General features: G+C 43.5%; 1 protein-coding gene across 3 annotated transcripts in view; it reads right to left on the bottom strand.

Annotated features, from left to right (window-relative positions):
• The window catches only part of LOC147899768 (ATP-dependent Clp protease proteolytic subunit 6, chloroplastic-like), an 81,229-nt gene that overhangs the window by 43,937 nt on the left and 11,739 nt on the right, over positions 1-25,553 (bottom strand). For 2 of the 3 annotated variants that reach the window (XM_087376910.1, XM_087376909.1), the window contains exons 4-6: positions 23,465-23,605; positions 7,805-7,858; positions 7,576-7,668 (exon numbers count right to left, since the gene is read on the bottom strand). In XM_087376910.1, the coding sequence (XP_087233036.1) occupies positions 7,576-7,668; positions 7,805-7,858; positions 23,465-23,605 (288 nt within the window). The remainder of the gene's footprint in view (positions 1-7,575; positions 7,669-7,804; positions 7,859-23,464; positions 23,606-25,553) is intronic. The other variant, XM_087376911.1, reaches the window with a different exon arrangement.

The raw sequence follows: 25,553 nt of genomic DNA, 5'->3' as shown, positions 1-25,553 counted from the left end.
GAGTGGAATGTTCATCAGTTGGACATTAAAACAGGCTTCCTAAATGGAGACTTGTTGGAAGAGGTTTATGTCAAACAACCTCCACGCTTTGAAATTACAGCAAATGCACTTCAGGTATGCAAGCTAAACAAAGCTTTGTATGGGCTAAAACAGGCCCCTCGTGCATGGTATGCCAAGATTCATGCCTTTTTGACCAACAAGGGGCTGCATAATAGTCCTACTGAGAGCACCCTCTACATCAAGAAGGATGGAGGGGAAATTTTAGTCATCATTCTTTATGTCGATAACTTACTGCTCACAGGGTCCAATGAAGATAATATTGCAGATTTCAAAGCTGATTTGCAGACCACCTTTGACATGTCAGATTTGGGGCTGCTTCACTTTTATTTGGGGATCCAATTCTCTCAAGCGAGACGTGGCACTGTTATGTCTCAGTCCGAGTATGTGCAGAAACTCTTGGACAGATTTAACATGCATGATTGTAAGCCCATAGCCACTCCCATGGAGCCGGGGCTGAAACTCACAATGCATGATGCAGGAGAATCATTTGATGCCACATCTTACAGTCAGGCTGTTGGATGCCTCATTTATCTATGCAACACTAGACCTGATATTCAGTTTGCAGTATCTCAGGTGAGCAGGTATATGCACAGCCCAAAAACTATGCATTGGCAGGCAGTTATGTAAAGTTATAATAGACGAGAGACAAAGATGACATCTTCTAGGCTGAGCTAATGGAAGGTGTTTTTTAACACCATATGGCTTTAAGTTATATGATCTACTTCTTGTACAAATGTGTCATGCTTTTTTTTAAATGTACTCTAGTTTTTTAAATGTACTCTAGTTTTTTTTCTAATTTGATTTTTTAAAATCTTACTTTTTGTCTCTTTTAACAACATGAAGTCCTCTTTTTTTAATGTACTCTAGTTTTGATAACATGTCACGTCATTTTTTCTAATTTGATTTTTTAAAATCTTACTTTTTGACTCAAAGTTTTGTTTTATAAGAGCCTCTTTTTTTTAAATGCTTTATCCAAAATTATCTCACAAAACGAATTTGGACAATGCACTAGTCCAAAATTAATGAAATAGGTGTTAAAGAAATCTGGCATCCAAACGTTTGAGATGAATGCTTTCAATAATGTTTACGTGGATATAGAGAATTTGTAGAGCGCCATGGTCAAATTCTATGGGATGACAGAAGAAGGTAAGAGAACTTCCCTCTTTACATTCAACTTTATTTCTTCTGATTTCTATATCCTTACTGAATTTCTCTTTCATTGTACAGATGGCAAGCTAGTATTTGTTATAAAAATGGATAAAGCTTAGTTGGTAAAAGAGCACAAGCTAGAGAGGGTGAGCATTTGTATTATGAACGACACCTTGTGTTTTGCTCAAGGGGATGAGGAAGTTGAGCAAGGTTTCTCAGTCCAATCTGAGAAGGACATATGGTGGCTTGTAGCCTTTGAGACCCCAAAGGAGTGCCACGAGACATTGAAGTGGGTTTTGGAGAGAACCAGCATCCCGTCGATTATTCAAAGACAAGAGGCAAGGCAAACATTAATTGTGGATGGGCATGGAATGTTTCAAGTTGAATGGCATCTAGCTGGTGATTTGAAGACCCTCAAGTGCTTGTATGGTTGTGATACAGGTACAGATGCAAAATGGACATGCTTGTATTGCACCCACTCTCAGAAGATGCATCTCCATCTAGTTTATGCTTGGAGTTTGAGGCCACAGCAAGTATCTGCACAATGCATTGCAAAAGCTGAAGAACTACTCTCACTAATGGGACTTCACGGAGGCAATGAAGCTTAAGTAGGACAAGAAACAATCAGGAAAGACACAAAATCTTCCTACTAAAGTGTCCATGGGTGGAGGAAAGGCAAGGAGGTTCTTGTCCAACCACAATGCTAATAAAGAAAAACATACATTGGCTCAAAGCACCCTAGGTTGGGAGTACTAGAAAGATTTGTGTGAGTGCACCACAAATCAAGCTTCACATCCGCGAATTGCTACTTTGAGAGCAAAACTGTGGACAAAGCTTGATGCATTTATAAAATTGCTTAGACAAGGTCAAACAGATGAGCTTTATTATAAGAGATTCAGGACAGCATTGGGAGAATTCATATCATTGATGGTAGAAGCATGGGGGGAGTCACATATTACACATTACATGGTAATCCTCCTTAGGTTGAAATTTTGTGCTTTGAATTTGAGTCAGTTTATGTTTCTAATACAATGTTTTTCTTTACAGCATATTCTTTACGCACATGCACCATGGTAAGTGGAGCGAGGGGGCCCTCTATCCATTTGGAATACTCAAGGAATGAAGAAATCACACTCATTGCTGATCTTCATCTGTCATTGGAGGGTCCTTCTCCAATTCTCACTGATAGTCAGAGTGCCATTGCCGTGGCAAAGAATCCAGTGTTCCATGCTCGCACGAAGCACATTGAGGTTCACTATCACTACGTCAGAGAGAAGTTGCATGCAGGAGAGATCAATATGATCTTTGTGTCCACACATGACAATGTTGCAGATATTTTCACCAAAGCACTTCCACGTGAAAAGTTTGAGGCATTTCGCAGTGCCCTGAACTTATATCCGTTTGGTGATTAATCAACCTTGTACATGACATTGGCACTACAGGGGGGTGTTAGAATTATAGATATAATTCAGCGGGGACCAATGTAATTTAATAAGCTAGTTAGGGGCACTTTTTCCTCTTTAAGAGGTTTTTCCCCCTAACCGCAGTTAGTCCACTAACTATGGTTAGTGACTACTAAGGTTGTCACTAGGATAAAACCTTATCTCTCACTCTTTCAGTTGTACTCTTACACTCTTCTATTGCAACTAAGCTCTCAAGCTTTCAGCTCTCAGCTCACTCTCTTGCTCTCTCTCTCTCCAAATCTTTCATGATGGACAGAATTTTTAGAGCACACAGAAAGTTTGTGGGCACTTTCTTCGATGACATCATTGTGTTCTCTAAAAATGAGCAAGAGCACAGGAAACACCTCACTATTGTGTTTCAAGAGTTAAAAAGACACAAGCTATTAATAAACACCAAGAAAAGTGAGTTCTTTATGCATGAGATTCATTTTCTCGGTCATATAGTGTCAAAGGATGGAGTCAAGATGGATCCTGCAAAACTTGAGGCCATAAGGAGTTGGCCAATTTTGAAAAATCTGCATGAAGTCAGAAGCTTTCTTGGGTTGTGTTCATACTATCGGAGGTTTATAAAGTACTTTGCAGAAATTGCTTCTCCCTTGCATGCTTTACAAAAGAAAGCTGTACCGTTTCGGTGGGGACCAAAGGAAAATGCAGCTTTTGAAGAGTTGAAGCAAAAGTTGTGTTCTGAACCCGTTATTATCTTGCCAGATCTTGCAAAACCCTTTGCTGTAACTTGTGATGCATGTGGGAACAGCATAGGAGGCACTTTGATGCAGGATGGCAGAGTGGTTGCATATGACAGTAGAGTTCTCAAAGATGCTGAATTGTACTTGCAGACATACGAGAAGGAAATGTTAGCAGTGATACATGCTTTGACCACATGGAAACATTACCTTCTTGGAGCTGATTTTTATGTGCAGACAAATCATCAGTCACTTAGATATTTTCTCACGCATAGAAAATTATCTAAAAAGCACATGAGATGGGCTAACTTCCTCTCAATGTTTCATTTTCAAATTGTACATGTGCCGGGTAACAAAAATGTCGTGGCTGATGCACTTTCCAGGAAACCACAGCCTGAAGCAGTCTCCAAGAAACCCAGTGTTTCAGTAGTGAGCATTGCTTACAACAATGTGTTAGATGTGATGAAAGATCAATATGTTAATGATGCTGATTTTTCAACTATTTATGATCAGCTTCCTGATGGTCAAAGGCATGATCACGATATGTTGAAAGAGGGTTTCATTTTGATGCATGGACGACTCTGTGTCACTGATCAGATGCGACAGAAAGTCATAATGGAAAGTCATGCTCCTCCATATGCAGGACATAGGGGAATTACAGCAACAATTACAGCAGTGGAGCAATACTTTTCTTGGCCATCTTTGAGGAAAGATGTGGAAGAATATGTGAGAACATGCATGGTTTGTCAAAAAGTAAAGTTTGACAGGCAGAAGGCACCTAGGTTGTTACACCCTTTGCCAATTCCAGATAGACCATGGCAAAGCATAGCTATGGATTTTGTGTTTGATCTTCCACATACTCCTACTGGACATGATGGATTGTGGACAATAATTTGCAAGTTTAGCAAACAAGCCCACTTTGTGCCAGTAAAAAAGAAAATTACAGCAGATCAAATGGCCAAATTGTTTCTGCAGCATGACTTCAAGTATCATGGGATGCCTGAATCCATAATCAGTGATAGAGATCCGAGGATGACCAGCCTCTTTTGGAGAGGGCTGTTTGAAAATATGGGCACTACGCTGAATTTTTCGTCATCTTTTCACCCTTAGTCTGATGGGGGACAATCGGAGCAGGAAAACTCTACCATCTTGGATATGTTTAAATGCTATGTCTCAGACCACAAAAGCAAATGGGAGCATTATTTGCCTTTGCTGGAATATGCTTACAATAATACGGTACACACATCCACAGGTAAAGCACCTTTTGAAATAGTGGAAGGTGCCAGGAAGATACCTCCCATTTTGCATACAAAAGAGAAAATCTTCGAAGCTGATCGTTTTGTGGAAAGCCTTGAAGAGGCTTACAAGAAGATCAAATATGCCTTGCAAAGAAGTCAGGACAAGCAGAAAAGAGCAGCAGATAAGCACCGCAAGGAATTGGTATTCACAAAAGGTGATTGGGTTTTGCTGCGTTTTCAGAAGGCAAGGCTGAAAAATAAGAAAGGCAAGGAAAGGTTGTACACAAAGCTGAATATGCGTTACTATGGTCCTTTCTAGGTTTTTGAAAAGATAAACGAGGTAGCTTACAGGCTGAAGTTGCCTCCGCATTGGAAGATACATAATGCCTTTCATGTGAGCTTATTAAAGCAATATCATGGAGATATTCCCAAGGATTTACCTGATGAGGTACAGCCTGAAGTGGAAGAACAGGATGAACTTCTGGTCCCAGAGTAGATTCTGGCACACAGAGATAGAAAGCTCAAGGGTAAAGTTATCCGTCGCTACTTGGTAAAATTTCAAAATTACCCATCACTTGATGCGAAATGGATGGAGGAAGGTGAACTGGCAGATTCACCTGGGATATTGCAGCTTTACCTTGATGCTGTCCAATTAGAGCCGACTGCGGTCCGGGTTCCTACAGGTAGTTCAACAGAACGAGCGTCTGGAGCATTACCTGGTGTTCGAGAGGGAGGTAGCATCTCCACTCCCTCAGTACAGACGGGCTCACCGTGATTTCATGAGGTCGCTTGATGACACTGTATGTTTCATCCAAGATACTGAGCTGACAGTATTTCTGCTGTGAGACTTCATGATATTGATGCATCTTGACTATTGATCGCCGAGGATCACATAGATTTTGAGCAGTGTAAATGGATGGATGCATGCCTCTCCTAGCCATATTTTCACTATCTCTGTATACTATAGCTACGGCTTTCTTGTATACTCTTTTATGCTATATTTCATGCTCACTCCTGTGTTTTGGGGCCGCAAACTGTGGTTTGATGTTTCAAGAGAGAGGTATGTCACGAGGGCGTGAAATTCTAAGTACTTTAATGTACTACAAGACCGTGACAACTTTGGTTTTAAAAGTCCAAGCATGGTCTTAATAATGTGTAATTAAACGCGGCATGGTGCCTAGCACATAAGCGTAATTAATCCCTAGGCCCAAAGGCATTCCAAGAAATTAAAAGAGTGGTTGTTGGGAAATGATGATGTGGCATTTTTAATGGACCCCCTAGAGCGCCATGTACCTTCAGAGGCCTCCCCTAGAGTTCCAGGTGGCTCTAGTACCTTCTACATGCTCCTTTGCCATTCCTGGACCCTCCTGGGCCTTCTAAACTTCACATGTATGGTTTTCTCTCTCATCTTCTCCCTTTGTTGAGATTTTGGACTGGTTTTTCAGCCTCCTTCAACTGAATTCCGTTTTTCTTCATAACTCCTCACCCGAATGGATTCCTCGACTTCCGTTTGGCCCGATGGCTTCCCCTTTGCTGAGCACTTCTTTTGCTGGTCGAATTTGCAAAAGTGGCTTTTTCTTGACCTTTTTGCTTCTACCGCCTCCTGGGCCTCTCCTCTTGCAAAGCTACAGCTTTCTATTGAATTTCGAGTGGTCCCACGCGCTGGTTTTTCTCAGTTTTGGAGGACTAATGCTTCTTTTTGCATTTTTCAGTGGAATTCTCGCTGGTCGGCTCTTGTAAATGCTCTTTCTTCATGCCTTTGCACTCCTCTTTGGCTGAGAATACAATTGGGCTGTCCTCTTGGCGATTGAGGACTTGGTTCGAGTTTTCAGGGCTTGGTGAGTTGTGATTTTGCTGCTGCAATTTCTTTTTGCCATAAGCTATTGGTTGGCATCGTGTGCCGTCTCTTTCTTGGCTCACAGGTGCCCAAGCAGTGCTACATGAGTCATTCTTTGGTTGGGTACTTTGCTGATTTTATTTTGGAGCTTTGAAAAGCTTTGTGAATGCCATCTGGAAACCACTCAAAGAGAGTGCAGCTGGGGTGCAGTGTGATTGTCGGGACAGCCAATGGAATTGCACTCGGAAAAGAGAATGCCTTTGGATTGAGCCTATGGGTTAAGTGCACTTATGTGATGGTGTTCTATGCTTGAAAGCCTTGCGAAGGCTTAGTTCTATGCTTGAAAGCCTTGTGACATCTGGAAACCATTCAAAGAGAGTGCAGCTGAGGTGCAGTGTGATTGCATCGGGACAGCCAATGGAATTGCACTCGGAAAAGAGAATGCCTTTGGATTGAGCCTATGGGTTAAGTGCACTTATGTGATGGTGTTCTATGCTTGAAAGCCTTGCGAAGGCTTAGTGAATTGGGGCTGCGTACTCAGTCGTAGGGAAGGTCTCCCAGATGCAACTTGTAATCATTTCACTGTGAAATATAAAGAAATACCGAAAGGGACGCCACGGTGTTTGGGGCCAATCGGGTGCACTTGTCTATGTTTGTTGAGCAGGGGCATTTTAGCCTCCATCCCTTTTTCAGTGGTTTTGTTTGTGAACAAATGGGTAAATGCCAAATGGTGATCATACAATGGTTAATGGTTGTGATATATAACCATAGCAACACATGACTCCTTACAAATTGCAAGGCCTTTCAGACATCCATCAGCTGCTACACTCCAGCACTTTTTGCAATGTCAAATCAAGCATGACAGAAAGAAATAGATAGACAAAGGTTTTCCCTGTTCTTCATGAAACATGTTTCATTCTACTACAAATATAAACATACACAGGCCCAAACGGAAAGTTTGCATCATTTGTTCTTCAGATTCCCTAATCCTAGCTGCCTCTCTCCAAACTATACTGTTTTTCTGTATGAATCTTTTTGGACATGGCCATTGAACAGTCTGTTTTCCAATGTTCTCCATCACTGAACTCTAACAAAAAAATGAAATGTTCCTGATATCCAGAAGAAGAGGGGTTAACAACGTTCACCTCTGCTGCAGAGAAGAATCGATCACGGTCTGTAAACTTTTGCACATTCTCCAATGGCTGGCCAGTGAAAGCAGCATACATCTTGTCGATTTTCTGTCCAATGGTCACCATTTTTATGAAAGGGCTTTTTGGCTTTACCAAACTAAACCAGAGAAGACACACACGCACATTTCTCCACTGTAAAACACAAAATACAAATGGAAAACTGGTAGCAAGGAGCGAAACACACATCTCGGGATGCTATGACTTCATTCACTTGTCTTCTAACATCATCCATAGTTCCCTGTGACAAGTCCACAACAAGAAATTCGTAAATTATCATCCTAGCCTAACCTAAGTCACAGCAGAGAAATGGAAGGCGGACTGAACAAAAAAATCCATATCAAAAGTTGTAAAGCTGCAACATTTTCTTCATTGCATTTCATGCATTTTTATGAAGATGATGCCCTAAGAAACAAGGTCGACTAGTCCCAAATATGGAGTATACATTTGATTAAAGGAAGCACTTACATGGGCAGGTGAGGAATAAGGATACACACTTGGTTATGTGGTGTTTTCTTCCATGGACACACACTGTTGTCACCTGCCATATATTGATTTTTTCTGGGCTTATTAAAAGCACTGGATGGATTTCTTGACTAAATTCCCTTGAATGTAGGTGTTGTAATGGATTGGATGCTGCTTGAATTGAGAATCTGTGTTCCATCTGTCTTGGAGACTCACCGGAAAAGATTGTCACGAGTCTACACATTATAGAGGATATAGTGCAATGGGACCATTCATTAATAAAGAGATGATTCGAGCCTCAATTAAAACAAAGAGAAGGGGCTATGTGTGTGAGCCTCAGTCAGCCCCCTTTCATGCCCTTCTTACCCACCGCTGGGTTCCCATCCAGCCATCAGCTTCCCTAGTCTATCTGTATCAGCCAACAGTAGATTCCACCCCCCACAAAGGTCTGAGATGGAGATTCACCGCCTTCATGCGCGAGAGGTTGAGAAGGACAAACATATATACAGCATCAATCAGGATGTTTCATAGATCCGTAAGAAGCTCGTTGGCATACCCCATCAGGTGACGACAGCCCCGAGCGGTGGGCCGACAATGGAGGCGCAGAATCTAGATAGCCACCAAGCAATCGGCCATCGAGGAGACCCCTAGATGGATGGACGTTGCGGAATACAAGCCTGCAAAGGCCATTGTCTCGGCCACCATTCTTGAGAGTAGCAAAGAGCCAATGAGGCTCTCAATATTAGTTAGGCGGATCCCTCGTACCTCCACCACTGCCATCGATGATGCGTCCAGCTTCGTGGCTTCCACCCTCGAGTCAAAAGCATGGGATTGAGGATGGATGTGACACCACTTGGGTGCATCCTCTTTCTCTCATCTGATTCGGAGACGCGCAAGCCCATCTTGCAACATTACACAAGCGGACAATTCTACAGGACCACCCCAAGAACTATATGGGTGCAGAGTCCAGACCTCACACCCTTACAAGTACAAGAGAGATGTATCCTCCTGCAACAAGACATCGCCCGCAAGGAAGGGAAGTGGGTAGTGGTTCCAAATGGGCAGCTCTTGGATAGGGCATCTTGCAACATTACACAAGCGGACAATTCTACAGGACCACCCCAAGAACTATATGGGTGCAGAGTCCAGACCTCACACCCTTACAAGTACAAGAGAGATGTATCCTCCTGCAAGCCCGCAAGGAAGGGAAGTGGGTAGTGGTTCCAAATGGGCAGCTCTTGGATAGGGCATCTAGAGTCCATGAGATTCAAAGCACGAGACCATGGCATGTACTATCTAGAAATGTAATGGTACCTATGGTTAGATCCAAGGAATTTCTCAGAGTTATACATAGGATGAGATGTATTTTTCTACACAGAGACTCATCAAAGCCTTGGCCTGTAGCTTCTAGATACACAAAGGGGATAGCACACCAAGATGAGACTTAGGAGACACGTGGAGCTCATGATTGAGAGGACTAGCAGTGCTATATAGGTCATCTCTCACTACGATGATCTCTATCGAGAGGCGTGACACACATTCCAGATCTCCTTGGGTTACAATCCAATGCACTTCCTGACAGGACCTCATCATGGCTGTTTGTTATTTCCATCCCGAGACCTCACCCTTTGCTAGAAATCTCCGTGACGAGGCTGAGACCTCACCCTACACAGCCTTACATCAGAACATCATGGAGCCGCGAGGAAGTCCTCCTTGTTGGAGACCTTCAATGCGAGGATGGCTACGCAACAAGTACCGCTTCTTAGGGTTCGAGATAATTCTATTTTACTCCTTTTGGTTGATCTAGACGAAGCAGGGATATCCTAAGTATCTACAAGCAGGCAAGTCCCGATCACCTCTTATGGGCACTCTTTCTTTAAGATGGTATGGACCGATGGCCCTTCCTCATCCAACCAATCAAGTATGCAATGCTCTACCTGATGGGTCACCAATTGAAATTTCTGCCAAGAAATAAAGAGGAGTCTTTATTAGATTGACTAAGGTCTAAGAAAGTTGACTTTGGTTAATTAGAATAAGTTTTATTGCTTTTACTTTTGCTTTGCATTGGTAAAAGAGAACTGTGGGGACGCCCACAAGGGACTAGGATTAGTCCAAGAACTAGGAATGCATGCAATTTGCTACCCTTTAATGGATTAAAGTGTTGGTGTTTGTGTAGGACTTAGAGGAGTGCAAAAAGGCTCACAAATGATGGGGCAAGTCCCAAAAAGCAGGTCCCACAAGACCAAAAAGCACCAAGAAGATGGCGTCGTTAAGGACACTAGGTTCCAAAATCAACATAGCTGCCCAAGGTGGGCCCAAAGCAGAAAAGCTCAGCTTATGTAAAGGTATCTTAAGAAAAGCCAGTCTAGCTTTTTGCTAGGCCAAGTCTAAAAAGAAGAGCCTCATTGCTCCTAGATTCATTCAAGATTGCTCTTTTACGAGCCATTGGTACAAAGTTTATTCTATTGCAATAAGACCTTCAAGGGGTCCAGCCCTTATTTCTAAGCCCTAGTGTGTGTGTTCTCTGCTCTTTCTTCCCCTCTCTCAATTTGTTTTGTTTCCTAGAAGAAATCTGCTGGTGCTCCCCGTCAGATGAAGCTATAAGATGTTGTTTTTCTCTGTTATGGTTTCTGATCCAATTTTAGTGGTATCATAGCTCAGGCTTGTCACTTTTCCCGGTAACAACAAGCTTTGAAGTACTTGAAAATTGAAGAGCACAATAGCGATTTGGAGAAGGGAGATATTCAAAACAAAAGATCCAACTCAGCTTGCTTCAGCCAAACTAATTCGCGACAAATCAGTGAACAGAGTCCACGCGATTTGATTTACAGGCAGCCCCAGAATTTTGGCGAAATATATTATGGAAGATTGAGCCCTGTTTACCGCTCAATAATAGAGAATTCCAAGTTCAAATCAGCCCCAAATCTTGGTGATTTAGTTCAGATTTGTTTGCTATTCCAAATGATTTTATGCTCGAAGTGTTGATTTCAGTTCAAATTCTTGAACCAACCTTGAAGGGGCAATCATCAAACAAGATGGACTTTATGGTTAAACCCCTTCATGCAATGGGGTTCAAAGTTTTCTATGGTCACTCATACAAGACCATACATTTTCCTTCAAAGATGTTGAGCAGAAGTACAAAAAAAACGAAAAGCATGGAGGCTTGTCATTGGATGAGTGGTTTCACAGATGTTGCTGAACATCTAAAGCAAAGTATATTCTTTTAGTTTGCTTTCAAAGATCTAACCCTTGTACTACAATACAAGAAAAGAAGTGTGTTGTTTTTCTTTGTTATTTCAGGAACACAAAGGCAATACACACTTAGTTTGATTAGTTATCACAATTATAAACCCATGAATCTTGAAGCATCCTTCATCCAGATATCGGACACGGCAAGAAAAATATGCCGAAGAAATATGGAGCTATGGAATTAATTCTATGACCAGAAAAGTCGCATGTCAGTAAGAGAATATTAATAGTTCAAGCATGATTTGGAAAGATTATGGCAAGGCCAAGATTTTAGTTAAGAGGGTGTGAGACTAGTTTTCACACCGGTATTTATTTTGAGTTATACTATCTCAAGCTCAACAAGATTGGACACGGCAAGAAAAATATGCCGAAGAAATATGGAGCTATGGAATTAAGTCTATGACCAGAAAAGTTGCAAGTCAGTAATGAATTCCAAGAGAATATTAATAGTTCAAGCATGATTTGGAAAGATTATGGCGAGGCCAAGATTTCAGTTAAGAGGGTGTGAGACCAATTTTCACACAGGTATTTATTTTGAGTTATACTATCTCAAGCTCAACAAGATTTAAGTTATGATGTTTCCATTATGGAACTAGTTTTTGCTATTCAATCAAGATAGTAGACTTGCCTTTTTTTTCTCTTTTTTCTTTTTTTTTGCAAAGAAAGGAACCTTAAATTAATGCTTGAAATTTTTCATACAAAACAACAGCCCCTAAGGTGCTTAGTATGGACAAAACCGATAAAGGCTGATAGAAGAAAAACCATCCTGTTCCAGATAGACTTGCCAGCTGCAATGAAATTGGTCTCAGTTAACTCCAAAGTCACCAGTTTATAGGATTCAAGCATAGCTTGAAGAGTTCTCATACAGTGGGAACAAGTACCATGGACAAGCCTCACTTGAGGGTAGTATGTTCTCGATTATCCTAGTTGAAGTCATGAATATGGTTTTATTCCATTCTGACAAAGTTATATGCTTCCTAGTTGAAGTCATGAATATGGTTTTATTCCATTCTGACACGGTTATATTCTTCCAAGTATTCCCTCTCAGAGAATTTCAGTTATGATATTCAGTTTTGTTGTTTTCTTATGGAGCATGAAATGCTCAAGTACACCACAGAATCCTACAGACACTTCCATGTCTGCCATGACAGCCATTTTGCAAGCTATGACGTAGATGCAGCAACAACAGTTTGAGGCTCTCTTCACCCACATGACCTACCTTCAAAAGATGCAGGAAGATCGTGAGCAACGCAAAAGGCTAGCTCGGGAGGCAAAAGAAGAACGCAATCGAGAGGCTCAGGAGCAAAAGAAGATGGCGATCGGGAGGCTCGAGAAGCAAAAGAAGAACGCAACCCGGAAGCTCAAGAAGCCGAAAGGGCAGCTCGAGAAGAGAGGCTCGGGAAGCCAAGGAACTCCGGGATCACGAGGCTCGGGAGGCCAAGGAGCTTCGAGAACGTACCACTCGAGAAGAAAAGGAAGAACAGGACCCGCAACTTCTCATTTCTCTACTCCAACCAGCGAGGGGAGAAATGGAGCGACTTCCATCTCCGGCCAAGCTCTCCTTCCCGGGGAAGCTTAGCTTCACACGGTATGATAGTAAGCAGGAACCCTTATTGTTGACTTCATGGCTCAATCAGTTTAAAAGTTATTTTTCAGTCATGCCTATGAAGGACAACGTCCATGCACCTCACACGCGAGGCGGTCACCTGATGGCTGACGCAAACGAGGAAGCACCTCTTTACAGCTGGACAGAATTCGTGAAAGATCTTCGATCACGGTTCCTGCCACCACAGTACTTGGACAAGCTCTAGAGTCAGTTCTACGAGCTATGCCAAGGAGACACCGAGACGGTGAAATTACGCCAATAAATTCACTCAAGTGTTTATACAGTTGCAGCTGGAGGATAGTCAGCAAATTTCTCCATGGGCTGCGTACAGACATCTAGTATGTCAGAAGTTTCAAGCCACGGGATTATGAGTGTGCATATAAGATTGCTCAGAATTTTGAGCTCATGCACAAGGGTCAAGGATCCAAGCACGTCAACAGTAAGAAGTCCCACAATTCTGCACCAAGTGATGGTGGGAATGGGCAGAAGAAGAAGAGCTGGATGGCGAAGGACAACAACGGCTATGGCAGGTACTTGGATAAAGGAACGCAAGCACTCTATGCCAAGGAGAACCGATGCTTCCATTGTCACGTGCCAGGCCATATTAAGAAAGACTGCCCGCATTACCAAAAGCTTCTAACAACAGGAGCTGCGTCAAGTGGTTCAACAACTTCCAAACCCTCAATAGTCATCGAGGAGCTTGATGAACAGCAGACTACAGGGACAACCTCAGTAGTCATCCAAGAGCTTGAAGCTCAGCAGAAGGGGGAGCCTCGTCAGTTTCCCAATATGTTTCAAGTTTATGGACAGGTTGGTGGTCAGAAGGTCCTTATCCAGGAAGATTCAGGAAATTTCGAGGACATCATCTCCACCAATGCAGCTCAGAAGACTGAGTTGCCTCTTATGCCAACGGAACCAATGACCTTGTGTAAGAAATCCTAGATTTACTATATTTAGAAATGTGCTAAGGAACAGAAAGAAGACTGAAAATAGCAGAGAACAAGGAATATTTGTATTGCTTGAATGTCTGTAATGTGTCATCCATACAGTTGGGCCTCTCTTATATAGAGAGTGAAGAGTCCAACATGAAAAGATGTGAACTCCAAAGTGTATGTGCATGAAGAGGTGTGTACCCCTTGTGAAGGGTGTGACCCTTGATGAGAGGATACATTACAATGGGAGTGTCTCTTCAATAGAATGTCTCTTGTCAAGGGTTGTGCCTCATAGGAAGTGTCCCGTTGAAAGGGCATACCCTTCCACAAGTCTCCATTCATCAAACCATCCATAAGTCTAAGATATAGAGAAAGGAATACGTCACAGATCGTGACATCCCTCCCACTCAAAATAAGACCCTGGTGGAGATAATGAACTGATGTAGAAAATATCACGGTAAATTCTGAAAATACTGCTGTAAAATGTCAAGGTACTGCTATAAGTCTTCATCAGATTGCCACGTAGCATCGGTGTTGTCTAGATCTCGCCAAAGAACAAGGAATTCCATGATAAGTCGATGTCGAGTCTCTCGCTGTCGATGGTCCAGAATACGCTCAAGAATAAGGAGAACATAATCGACTTCGATTTCTGGGACATAATCACCTGCAGGAGGAACAACTTCATCGTCTGGAATGTACGTCTTTAGCCAAGAAATATGAAATGTCGGATGGATTTTACCCCATGATGGTGGTAATTCCAATGTGTAACTTAAAGGTGAATTTTTCTTAACGATCTGGAAAGGTCCATAGTATCTTAGTCTCAACTTAGGAAACACAGACTTAACCATCTTATAGCGATGTGGGGCTACAAATAATAGCACCATGTCACCAGTGTCAAATTCTAGGTGACATCTATGTTGGTTGGCAGACCGTTGATACCGCTCTTGCACTTTTCGCATATGATCCCTGACTTGGAGTAGAATGTCTTGCATTTCTTGAACCAGTTGATCAACTAGGACCAGTCGATGTTGAAGTACAAAATTCGTTGGTACGATGGGAGTGTGTCAATAAGCTGCTTGGAATGGAGTCATGCTGATGGCACTATGGAAAGAGTTATTATAAGCAAACTCAAGGAGTGATAGATACTCTTTCCAAGCTTCTAGGCGTGACTAAATATAATGTCGAAGCATTTCTTCCAGAACTTGGTTGACTCTTTCACTCTGGCCGTCTGATTCTGGGTGGTAGGCTGAACTCAACAGTAGAGTTGTACCCAAAGATTCGAACAGTGAAATCCAAAAGTGACTGGTAAACTTAGGATCTCTGTCGAATACGATATTCTTGGGCAATCCATGGTGTCGGAAGATGTGTTGTATGAAGAGTTTGGTGATGTCCGGAGCCTGTGCACTACTTTTGCAAGCAACAAAGTATGCCATTTTGGACAATCGATCAACAATTACCATAATCTGAGTGTTACCTCTGGAGGATCGTGGTAGTGTTGTAATGAAATCCATGGAAATACTATCCCACCTCTCAGTTGGAACTGGAAGAGGCTGAAGAAGTCCTACTAGAAGTCGTCGACTTGCTTTCATTTGTTGACAAGATAAGCAAGATGTAACCATTTTGATGACGTCGCTTTTCATTTGAGGCCAGTAGTATGTTGCACTGAGTAACCTATAAGTCTTGTTGATGCCTGGATGTGGGCAGCATAAGGAACTACATGATGCTCTTTTAACAAAAGACGTCGAACATCCTTGTCATGTGGTACACAGACGCGATCTTGATAATACAGAAGGTCGTCCGTATAAGAATAGGATGAGAAATTCTTCTGTTCGGAAGTCGAAGGTTGATCTTTTGAAAGAACTTGTACTGCTGTGCCAAAGTCTTTATCATTGAAATACTTTCCTTTGAATGAATTCGGAACATCCACAGATAATGTAGAGATTACCATAGCTGATGCTAGAGTTAACCTGCTGAGAGCATCTGCAACTACATTGCGTGGTCCTAGAATGTACTGAATGGTCATGTGAAAGTTGGCCAGAAACTCAACCCAGCGTGCTTGTCAAGCGTTCATGACTGGCTAAGTAAAGATATACTTTAGAGAGTGATGGTCTGTCTTGACCACCGAGTCGGCTCCCATGAGATAATGTTTCCAAGAGCAATAAGCATGTACAATGGCAAGAAACTCCTTATCATAAACCGGGTATCAGGTTTGAATATCGGAATGTTTATGGCTGTCAAAAGTAATAACTCTGCCTTCTTGCATCAAGACTGCTCCTATAGCAATGTCAGAAGCGTCTTTCATGACCTCAAACGGAAGGTTTGGGTCAGCAATAGCCATAACTGGTGTGGTAGTGAGTGCTTGCTTGAGTTGTTAGAAACTATACTCTGTTTCGGGAAGCCACTGAAAAACTGCTGTGCTTTTCAATAATTCGGACATAGGAGCTACGATTTTGGAAAACTGATAGACCTTTGTATGGTAGAAGTTTGCCAATCTGAGAAAAGAGCGGACATCATGAACATTCTTAGGAGTAGGCCAATTTCGGATTACCTCGACCTTCTTGGGATCCACAAAGATGCCTTGAGCTGCAATAACATGTCCCAAATATTCGAGTTGGGTCTTGAAGAACTCACCCTTCTCAACGTTGATGTAGAGAGAATTTGCGCAGAGAACCTCAAAAACTGGGTGAAGATGTTGTTTGTGCTCATGTAGGGATCTGCTGAAAATGAGGATGTCATCAGTGTAAATGATGACGAACTTATCGAGAAAAGGCCTGAAGATGTCGTTCATTAGTGTCATGAATGTGGCCGGGGTATTGTTTAACCCGAAAGGCATGACCAAACATTCATAGTGTCCATACTTTGTTCGAAAAGCTGTCTTGTACTCATCGTCTTCTCGTATGCGAATTTGATGATAACCTGAACGAAGATCAATCTTTGAGAATTATGTTGCGGATAGAAGTTGATCGAAGAGGTCATCGATGCGAGGCAATGGATACTTGTTTTTGATAGTGAGCTTGTTGAGGGCTCGGTAGTCGATGCAGAGGCACATTGACTTATTCTTTTTTTCCACAAGTAGTACAGGAGATTCGAAAGGGCTGCGACTGGGCCAAATGAAACCTTTGTCGAGTAGTTCGGTCACCTGTCTTTGGATCTCTTCATTTTGAGTGTAAGAAACCCAATAAGGAGGTTTCGACAGTGGATTACTACCACGAATAAGTTCGATTGGGTGATCCACTGGTCGTCGAGGTGGTAATTGCTTTGGCAATTCCTGTGGAAAAATATCAAAGTAGGGCTGGAAAAGAGTTTGGTTGAGGTATTCAGAAGGATCCTTTGTTGGTGTCTCCTCTACTATTGTAACCAACAAAAGTGAAGTCTTTACTTGATGTTTACAAACCCACTTCTTTACTTGTAGGACAGAGGCAACTGGGGTTGAAGGATAGTCCCTAGAACCACTTAGCTCAATAAGTTTTCCCTGGTGGACAAACTCGATAGTATGGCTGCGAAAACTGATTAAGAAAGAGGCACGATGTCGAAGTTCAACTTGTCCGTATAATGTTGGATGCGAAAAGACAAGTTTTTGATCATGGTGTTGCACAAGAAGGTAGTTCCATTTGCGAGTTCAATCTGATAGTCCATGGGACTAGGACTGGTAGTCAACCGAAGTTTGTCGACCATAGAACTAGCTAGGAAGTTATGAGAGCAACCACTGTCGATGAGGATAGTGACCGTTGTTCCACGAATCAATCCTTGGATACAAAATACTTGAGTGGCAGGGAAGGTTCAGGGTTGCTGGCAAGGCTCATGTGGATGGTATTTGCCATTCGAACAGCTTTGCCTTTCTTGTCTTGTGCTGGGGTAACATCTTCTGTTTGGGAAGTGCTAGGTTCCATATTGGAATTTAGCTTTGGTCGCTTGGGACAATCGAACCATCTATGGTCGCCAGTACAAATGGTACAAAGCCCTCATCTATGGTCGCCTGTACAAATGGTACAAAGTCCTTTTGTGCTGGAGTTGTTCTTCTTGTCAGTGGCCGCACCTTTATGTTGGGGATGACGGTCATGACTTTGTGAAGAAGAAGAGGCGCGATCCTTGGAGGAGTGCTTCTGTTAAGATCCAACATACGATTTCTGAGACTTGTGGGGATCTTGAGACTGTCACTGACCTTGATTACCCGAGTTTTTCTAAACTTGGGGTTATCTTGAGAGCAAGCACCTTTGGCCATAGTAGAGTTATGTGTTCTATTAGCACTCTGCTTCCCTGTGTTTTGGAAATCGGTAATGCGCTCTGCATAAGCAATAGCACCAGCTGTGGTGGTGATGTTTGCTTTGAGGACATCAATGCGTAACGAGGGGTTTAGGTCTGAGATGAAAGCATGAAGGCAATCATCATCAGTTAAACCATCAATCTCCAGCACCAATGTGGTGAACTGAGAGATGTAAGAAGACAGGGAGCCTGTTTGCTCCAACTGTCTGAGTTTTGAACGTGCTTGGAAGTCCGCATTGGTAGGTACGAACTGCTTACAGAGCATGTGTTCAAAACATTCCCAAGTTAACACACTTTTGCCATCCTTTAAGCGTCATTGCCACCATAGGAAAGCTGTATCCTTGAGGAGGGAGGCTGCCAAGGCAATCTTTTTGCCTTCAGTGAGGTCAACAGTATCAAAGTACATGCGAGCCATTGGTCAACTGTTCGGCGATTTCGTTGACCAATGTAGGCTTTCGGAAGTTTAATGTCCAGTCTTTTAGTTTTGGAAGCTTGGAGTAAGCGGTAGAGGGCACCGAGTTCAGTGTTTTCTACCTCAAGTGGGAACGAGTCCACATAGTCGTCCGATGGCATCACGTCCTCCTCTGTATGTGTGATACTGTGATAATCTTGGAGTTGTTGGACTTTCTGGACCAAGTCAGAGATGCTGTCCTGAAGCTGGGAAACTTGAAGTTGAAGTAGTGCTTCGCCTTGTAGTTGACTTCAGGGGTCTTCTTTAGACTTGAGTCGCTGATCTCCGGAGAGGTTGCACGCAAGCGTTGCGACATATCTGAGGTCCCTGTGAGAAGAGCACGAACCTGCGCTTTAGTTTGTACCATTCCTGATAGAAGATCCCGGCTGCTCCCTGAGGTTGCTCATGTTGAAGGAGGCAGGCAAGGCAGGATGGAACCACCCGTGGAAATCTGGTAAAGGAGGTCCTGTCTGAGGTAACACTGGTGATGCCGAAGTGGGTGTTACTGCTCGTGAGAGTACAGGTATAGGTTACAGAGTCCACGGATCTGAGAAGGGATAAGGAGCTGCTGTCGGGAGTGGAGGATATCCAGGAGAAGGAGTATCTTTAGAGTGTAAATACTATCTTGGGGAAGGTACAACCTGTGCAGGAGGATATCTGGGAGCTGAAGGAGGTGGAGAGTACCCTGGAGATGCTGAAGCTAAGGGGTAAAAGTCTCTCCAAAGATGGACAGCTCGTGAGGAATATCGGATTCTAGGTATCTACATGTCTTGTGAAACACAACCTAGACTGTGCTGAGGAAGTAATGTAATTGAGGTGCCTCACGTAGAAGGTATAGGATGTGGTCCAAGTCACTGGAAGGGCACGTGACACAGAAGACCCACGATGCAAAAGCTCCAAAATGGGCTGGTTGTGCAATCTGAACACGATATTGTGTGATAGATGATGCCTAAGGTGTCCTTGAAGGGACTGGGGCATTACCAAGGGTTTCCATGCTTTAAGGAGGAGGCTTTCATTTGCTGTAATTTGATAATGAGCGGCAAACAATATGAAAGAGAATCCTTAGAAATAGAATGGAAAGAATCCACCTGGAATAGATTAGATCTGCCCGACTGTGCTGAAAAGCGTGTACCAACGGTGGGCTTCGGGCTGGAAAAAGTACAGCATCAATTGCGAGTTGAAGGAGGTCTTGATGTCAGGCTTCAAATTTCGAAATTAGGGTTGGCTGTAGAGGGAGGCGATTCAGCAACCAAACAGTCCGGTTGTGGGTAGAAAGATGTTGCCAGCAAAACCACGAACCACACAAGATCTCGATCTGTTGTGTAGAGGTGAGGTTTTCTTGTACAAAAGGGGCTGGCTGAGGGAATTTGCTGAACAACAAGGCCTTTGTTCGCAGGCTAAGATGGCGAGGTGAAGAGATCTAGCAGGCTGTGTAGAGATGGGCATTAGGCTGTCACTCTTCAGGGCGATGGAACGCATCCATGGCTGTGCAGAGGCTCGACATGAATAGACTGTATGGAACAGCAGGCACGACTTTCGAGAAGAAGGCGCGACTTACGAGATGCCAAAAACCGATTTACGAAGGTTGCAATAACTACTAGACATTTTTTCCAAAAATTAAAGGCTGGGCTACTTGAACGTAAGGTTAGTCTTGAGTTGAGCCTTAGGTTTAGGGCTGGTTGCCCTTTTTAGGCCCTCTAGGTACCCTTATGTAGGGTGGTGCTTGGTACCAAAGGGTGTGCCTATTCTAAGGGGTGTGACCCTTGGAATAGGTGTACCTTTTTATGAAGGGGTGTCCCCACACGAAAAGATGTGTCCTTTTTTCCACGATGGGGTGTATCCCTTGGGTGAGGAGTCAGAAACTCTTCATCAAAATGTGTGTCCGATGGTGGAAAAGGTGTGTCCCTTGGTTTTGGAACAGCCCAAGCACATCAACAGACACAATTTTTGTCGTGTCCATTCACATCAACTCGTGATGTGAGGAAGATGGAGAGGCCACTAATGACTTTAGGTGGGGTTGGCGCTAAAAAATTTTACGCTCATTCTCTCCATCTCTTCCATGCACAACGTGCGTGGATATCCTTCTAGCGGAAAAAAATGTATCAGATCGGCACTAGAAGGTGGGGGGCATTTCCTACAGTCAGGAGCGAAATTTGCTCTCATACCACTGTAAGAAATCCTAGATTTACTATATTTAGAAATGTGCTAAGGAACAGAAAGAAGACTGAAAATAGCAACAAGGAATATTTGTATTGCTTGAGTGTCTGTAGTGTGTCATCCATACAGTTGGGCCTCTCTTATATAGAAAGTGAAGAGTCACACATGAAAAGGTGTGTACTCCAAAGTGTTTGTGCATGAAGAGGTGTGTACCCCTTGTGAAAGGTGTGACCCTTGATAAGAGGGTACATTACAATGGGAGTGTCTCTTCAATAGAATGTCTCTTGTGAAGGGAAAGGGCATACCCTTCCACAAGTGTCCATTCTTCAAACCATCCATAAGTCTAAGATATAGAGAAAGGAATACGTCACAAATCGTGACACCTTGAATGGTACATTTCCAGGGCAACAGATAGAGAGCAACATCAGGTAGTTTCAGCCACTCTGAAGATCTCAGGGTGGGTACACAATCGGCCACTCAGGATCGGTAGCGGACGTCATCTTGGGAGCACGATGGTGGCACTAGTTTGAAGTCCGACCAAAATATTAGCACCAAGGCTTGGATGTCAAACTCCCACAACATGGGCCCAAGTTCATCTATTGGATTAAGGGGGTTCCGCCTCAACCTTTGATATCAGTCATTCAAGGGGTTCGAGATCCGCACCAACAAGACACAGTATTACAACAAGCAATAGGGTTACAACAAGACCAGGATGCCGCTCTCAAACCCAGTCTTCCTCCGTCCCTATCACCTATATGCACCGAGGGAGACCACAGGGAGCATCATCCTGGAGTATTAACCCCCAGCACCTATGCCTACCAGAACTTAGCACCAGATCCAGGAATTCAGTACCTGCAGATCAGGATTCATGCGCTTAGCAACCATTTTTGGATTCATGAACTAGGTACATCCATCAGCACGACGGGAGACCACTTTCATACCCTAGTTCGAGTTTCAGCAAAAGGGGATGTCACATGTATCCACAGCCGGTGGCCATGCTAGACTGCCACGCAGGCAACCAACTCAACAAGCAGTCCATGTAGGCAAGCACGTGGCCTGCCACGCAGGCAGCCACATCGGCAGCTGTCACGTAGGACTGCCACACAGTCAACCAGTAGGTACTGGACACGTAGGCAGCGCACAAGGACATGCAGGCAGCGCAGAAGCTGCCACGTGGCAGCTTTGATGTCAGCATCTGCCACGTGGCCAGTCGGCTGCCACATCAGGGGGCAGCTCAGCAGTACCAGCAGGTCGGTGAGGGAGGAGCCTGGTCGATGGGCCAGAAGCCTACTGGTCGATCAGTTTGAGACCCAAGGGGGCCTATAAAAGTAGCCCCCCTGGCCTTCACTTCTAATCCCAACCTCAGGCCTTCCAAGCCTTCAATGCAGCAGTAGACAGGCTCCCCCGCAGCAGACCAGCAGGGTGCCTCAGCCTCTACAGGGATTTAGCTAGGATTCACCTCCTCTAGGTAGTCTAGTTTCTTTCCAATTTTGCAGTTGAGGGTTTTAGCCCCTCCATACAATTGTATTCAGCCCTTTGGGCATTCAATTATATATTCTCCCTCTGATTCTTTCACTCACATCCACAGCATCACTTTGTGTATTGAGTGCATCATCTTGCCGTTTGCAGTTAGTGAGCAAGAGAGAGTGAGGATAGTCTATCTCCCGCTACATATTTACAAAAAGTAGAGAAAATTGATGATAAAGACCAGCCTCAAAGCCTAGGCAAGCCCACGTGGAGGATGTTTGCACTCCAATCTAAAGTCACTCTTAACCAAAGTATATGCCCCTTCCTTTCTGACAGACCTTATCACCTGAAGCAAGACAATAGATGTCAACTATAGTTTCACCCTCAGTGTGTGTCAAGATCGCCACCAATGTATAATGCCAATATCATACAGCTCCCCATTCATCCTAGTACGCAAAGAAATTAGCTTAACTCTTACATCCAAAAAGTATTCTTGAGTCTTAGACACAAAAAGAAAAGAAAAATGTAAAGCCACCACAGTTTGACTAGTTTGCAAAGATACTTTGTAGAGAATTTGCTTTTGCACCTTGCATAACATCTTGCAAGCTTTTAAAGCATTGTATATCCTATGTATCCTTCAAACATGCATGCATAGGTGGGCGCATGCCCCCCCTATCTATGTATCTATCTACAAAGACACGTGCACGTGCGCACACACACACACACACATAAACGCATACATTCATGCATGTGTATGTGTGTGTGCGCGCACACGCAAGCGCGCATATAGATAAAGAGATAGGAGGTGTAATGCATGCATGCATGTATGTGTGTGTTTGTGTATGTATAAAGATAGATAGATAAAGAGGGGGTGTAATGCATGCATTGTTTTGTGTGTGTGTGCGCGTGCACATGTGTGTGTGTGTGTGTGGATAGATAGATAGATAGATAGATAGATAGGTAGGTAGGTAGGTAGGTAGGTAGATTGGGGGTGTAATAATAGATGTGCGTGTGCATGCATGCCTGCATGTGTGTAGGTGTGCGCAAGTTAACTATGAACCTGGAATTAGTGAAGTAATTTTGGGATCCAACCGATGCTTACAATGCTGTGATAATTAGCAATGTTATTTGATACCACACAAAGGTTCCACATACCTATATATTGCCAAAATAAGAGAGACACTACACATGGTCTAGAATGTTCTGAATGAAGACGAAATTCAAGTGCAAAAGGGACCATAGAGGGAGCAGCAATACCCCACATCCCCCTTGTGGTTGGTGAATCATTATTCGAGCATTTGGCATGGCAAAACGCTTCCCTTTTTCTCCACCTGCTAACAAAAGTGCACCTTGACTCGCTGCAATTCCAAAGCACACTGTGCTTACTTTCGGCTTTATCTGAACACGAGAACAAGCTCGTAGAGAGAAGTCACAATGTGTTAAGTTTGGCTCCATACTTTAACAAAGAGAGAACAGATGTCAAAACAACATTATTCCTGATTTTCTTACACATTATTAATTTGCGTAAAGTTTGCTTATTTTAAGGCGCTGCATATAGGTGGAGGCAAACTGAGACCATGGTTGAGTGCTAGGACTGCACTAGGACTACTAAAATATAATCTCTCATACTTTTTTACCCTAGGAATATTTAGACACAATGGCATTTTAAGCACTCAAGATTAGCCTAGAACACAAGCACATGTTCAGGAAATCTGGGTTCAAGTTCTACATTGAGGTATGAGTTTCAGACGTTCTGAAGATAGTGCTAGGACCCTTGGGAGTTGTTTAAACTTTAAATTAGCTATTGTGTATGGGTATAGGAGTCACGGGCCAAGTTTTGAAAAGCTGCTTGAATTCACATATATTATAAACCCTGATTGTTTGCAGGATAGCAAAGGAGTTCAAGCCCTAGAAATTTTGCCATTCTTTAAAGCACCCTACTCCTAAAAACAGACTGTTGATATCCCTGTCGCTGGATCTCCAATTGCCCATTTGTCAACTCCTGCCAGCTTCCTGCAGGTTGTGTATCCCTTCCCTCTGTGATTGCTGCTGATTTTCTACCTCCTGCTGCAAGTTGCAAGCATTCAGTTACATCTACCCTACTAGAAATTTGTAATTTCAGTTTCAGCCATCCCTTTGCACTTCTCTCATCTATGTTTCGCTCTAAAGCCTTTCCTGCAGCTTCATCCCAGTCCCCAAAACCTCTGTTGTCACGGGCATCTAAGGCCCATGGCTATGGCTATCCATGCATTTAAACAGCCACGTGGAGCAGCAGCAATGGGGCTGGCTCCTGGACAGGGCAGCAGCAGCAATACAGGCAGGGCAGAGTATCAGGCAGGAAGGGGCTATTTGTAGGCACAGGGGCAGTAGTTCCAGCTTTCAGTAAAGCACCCAGCAGCCTTGAGCAACAAATAGGTGGAGAGAGAAAAGTAAAGTCTGCCTCTCTCCCATTACAGGAAGGGACAGCCCTTCACTATAGTCGCATTCCCAGCCTTTTGGCAAATGTACAATAAAAGTAAATAATCCCTACAGAACGGGGGTGCTTGCAACCCAATCCCGCATCCCCAATCGCAGGAGTCTTTGGGCCTTTCATTTCAGTACATGTGTCCACGTCGTTAGATAGTTGACGGAGTAGAGAGAGAGAGAAAAAAAAAGGGAAGGTGTATCAACATCTTCTAGAGACCTCGCGGGTCTATGAGACAAGATACAAGATATATGTAACCCATACAAGCCACTGTGGGCTGAAGAAGATGAAAAGAACTGGAAGCCCCAAATTTGCCAATGTCCTGCAAAAGCCCCCAAACTGTAAATAACTTCGAACATGCGAAACCTGTACGGAACTCCCGGAGCAAGTACAAGCTGTACGGAAATCTGATCTACAGTCACGTGTGTACGGAATGTAGGTACAAGTTGCTGACGTCTGATCTATAGGTGAGACCGTACGGAAGAACGTACGAAACAAGTACGGAGCAGATGAACATGTACTGAGCATGTACGATGCAAGTACACCTGTACGAAAATCTCTACGGGAGACCTGTACGTCTGCATGCACTCTTGTACGAAACTGTGTACTTATGCAAGTATACTTGTACGAAACAAGTACTGTGTGTAGGTACGACTGTACGGAACAGTTGCTGTGCAAGCACTGTTGTACAACGCAAGTACGACGCAAGTACTTTGTACAGGCGCAGGTACGGAAGGTGATGTGACGAGCAGAACAGCTAGGGACGCAGCTGGGCGAAAAGACTTGGGAATTGTACGTGATCCGAACGAAAGTCCGTACAGTCGTACGGACTGTACGGGGAGCGCAGCTGAGGCTGTTGAAAGCTATGAGCGACGCAAATCC

This window comes from Dipteris shenzhenensis, chromosome 7 (assembly GCF_047967505.1).
Source record: "Dipteris shenzhenensis isolate YYH24624 ecotype China chromosome 7, Dip_SZ_1.0, whole genome shotgun sequence".
Classification (NCBI taxonomy): Eukaryota; Viridiplantae; Streptophyta; class Polypodiopsida; order Gleicheniales; family Dipteridaceae; genus Dipteris; species Dipteris shenzhenensis.
This window is presented reverse-complemented; position numbering and strand designations above follow the sequence as displayed.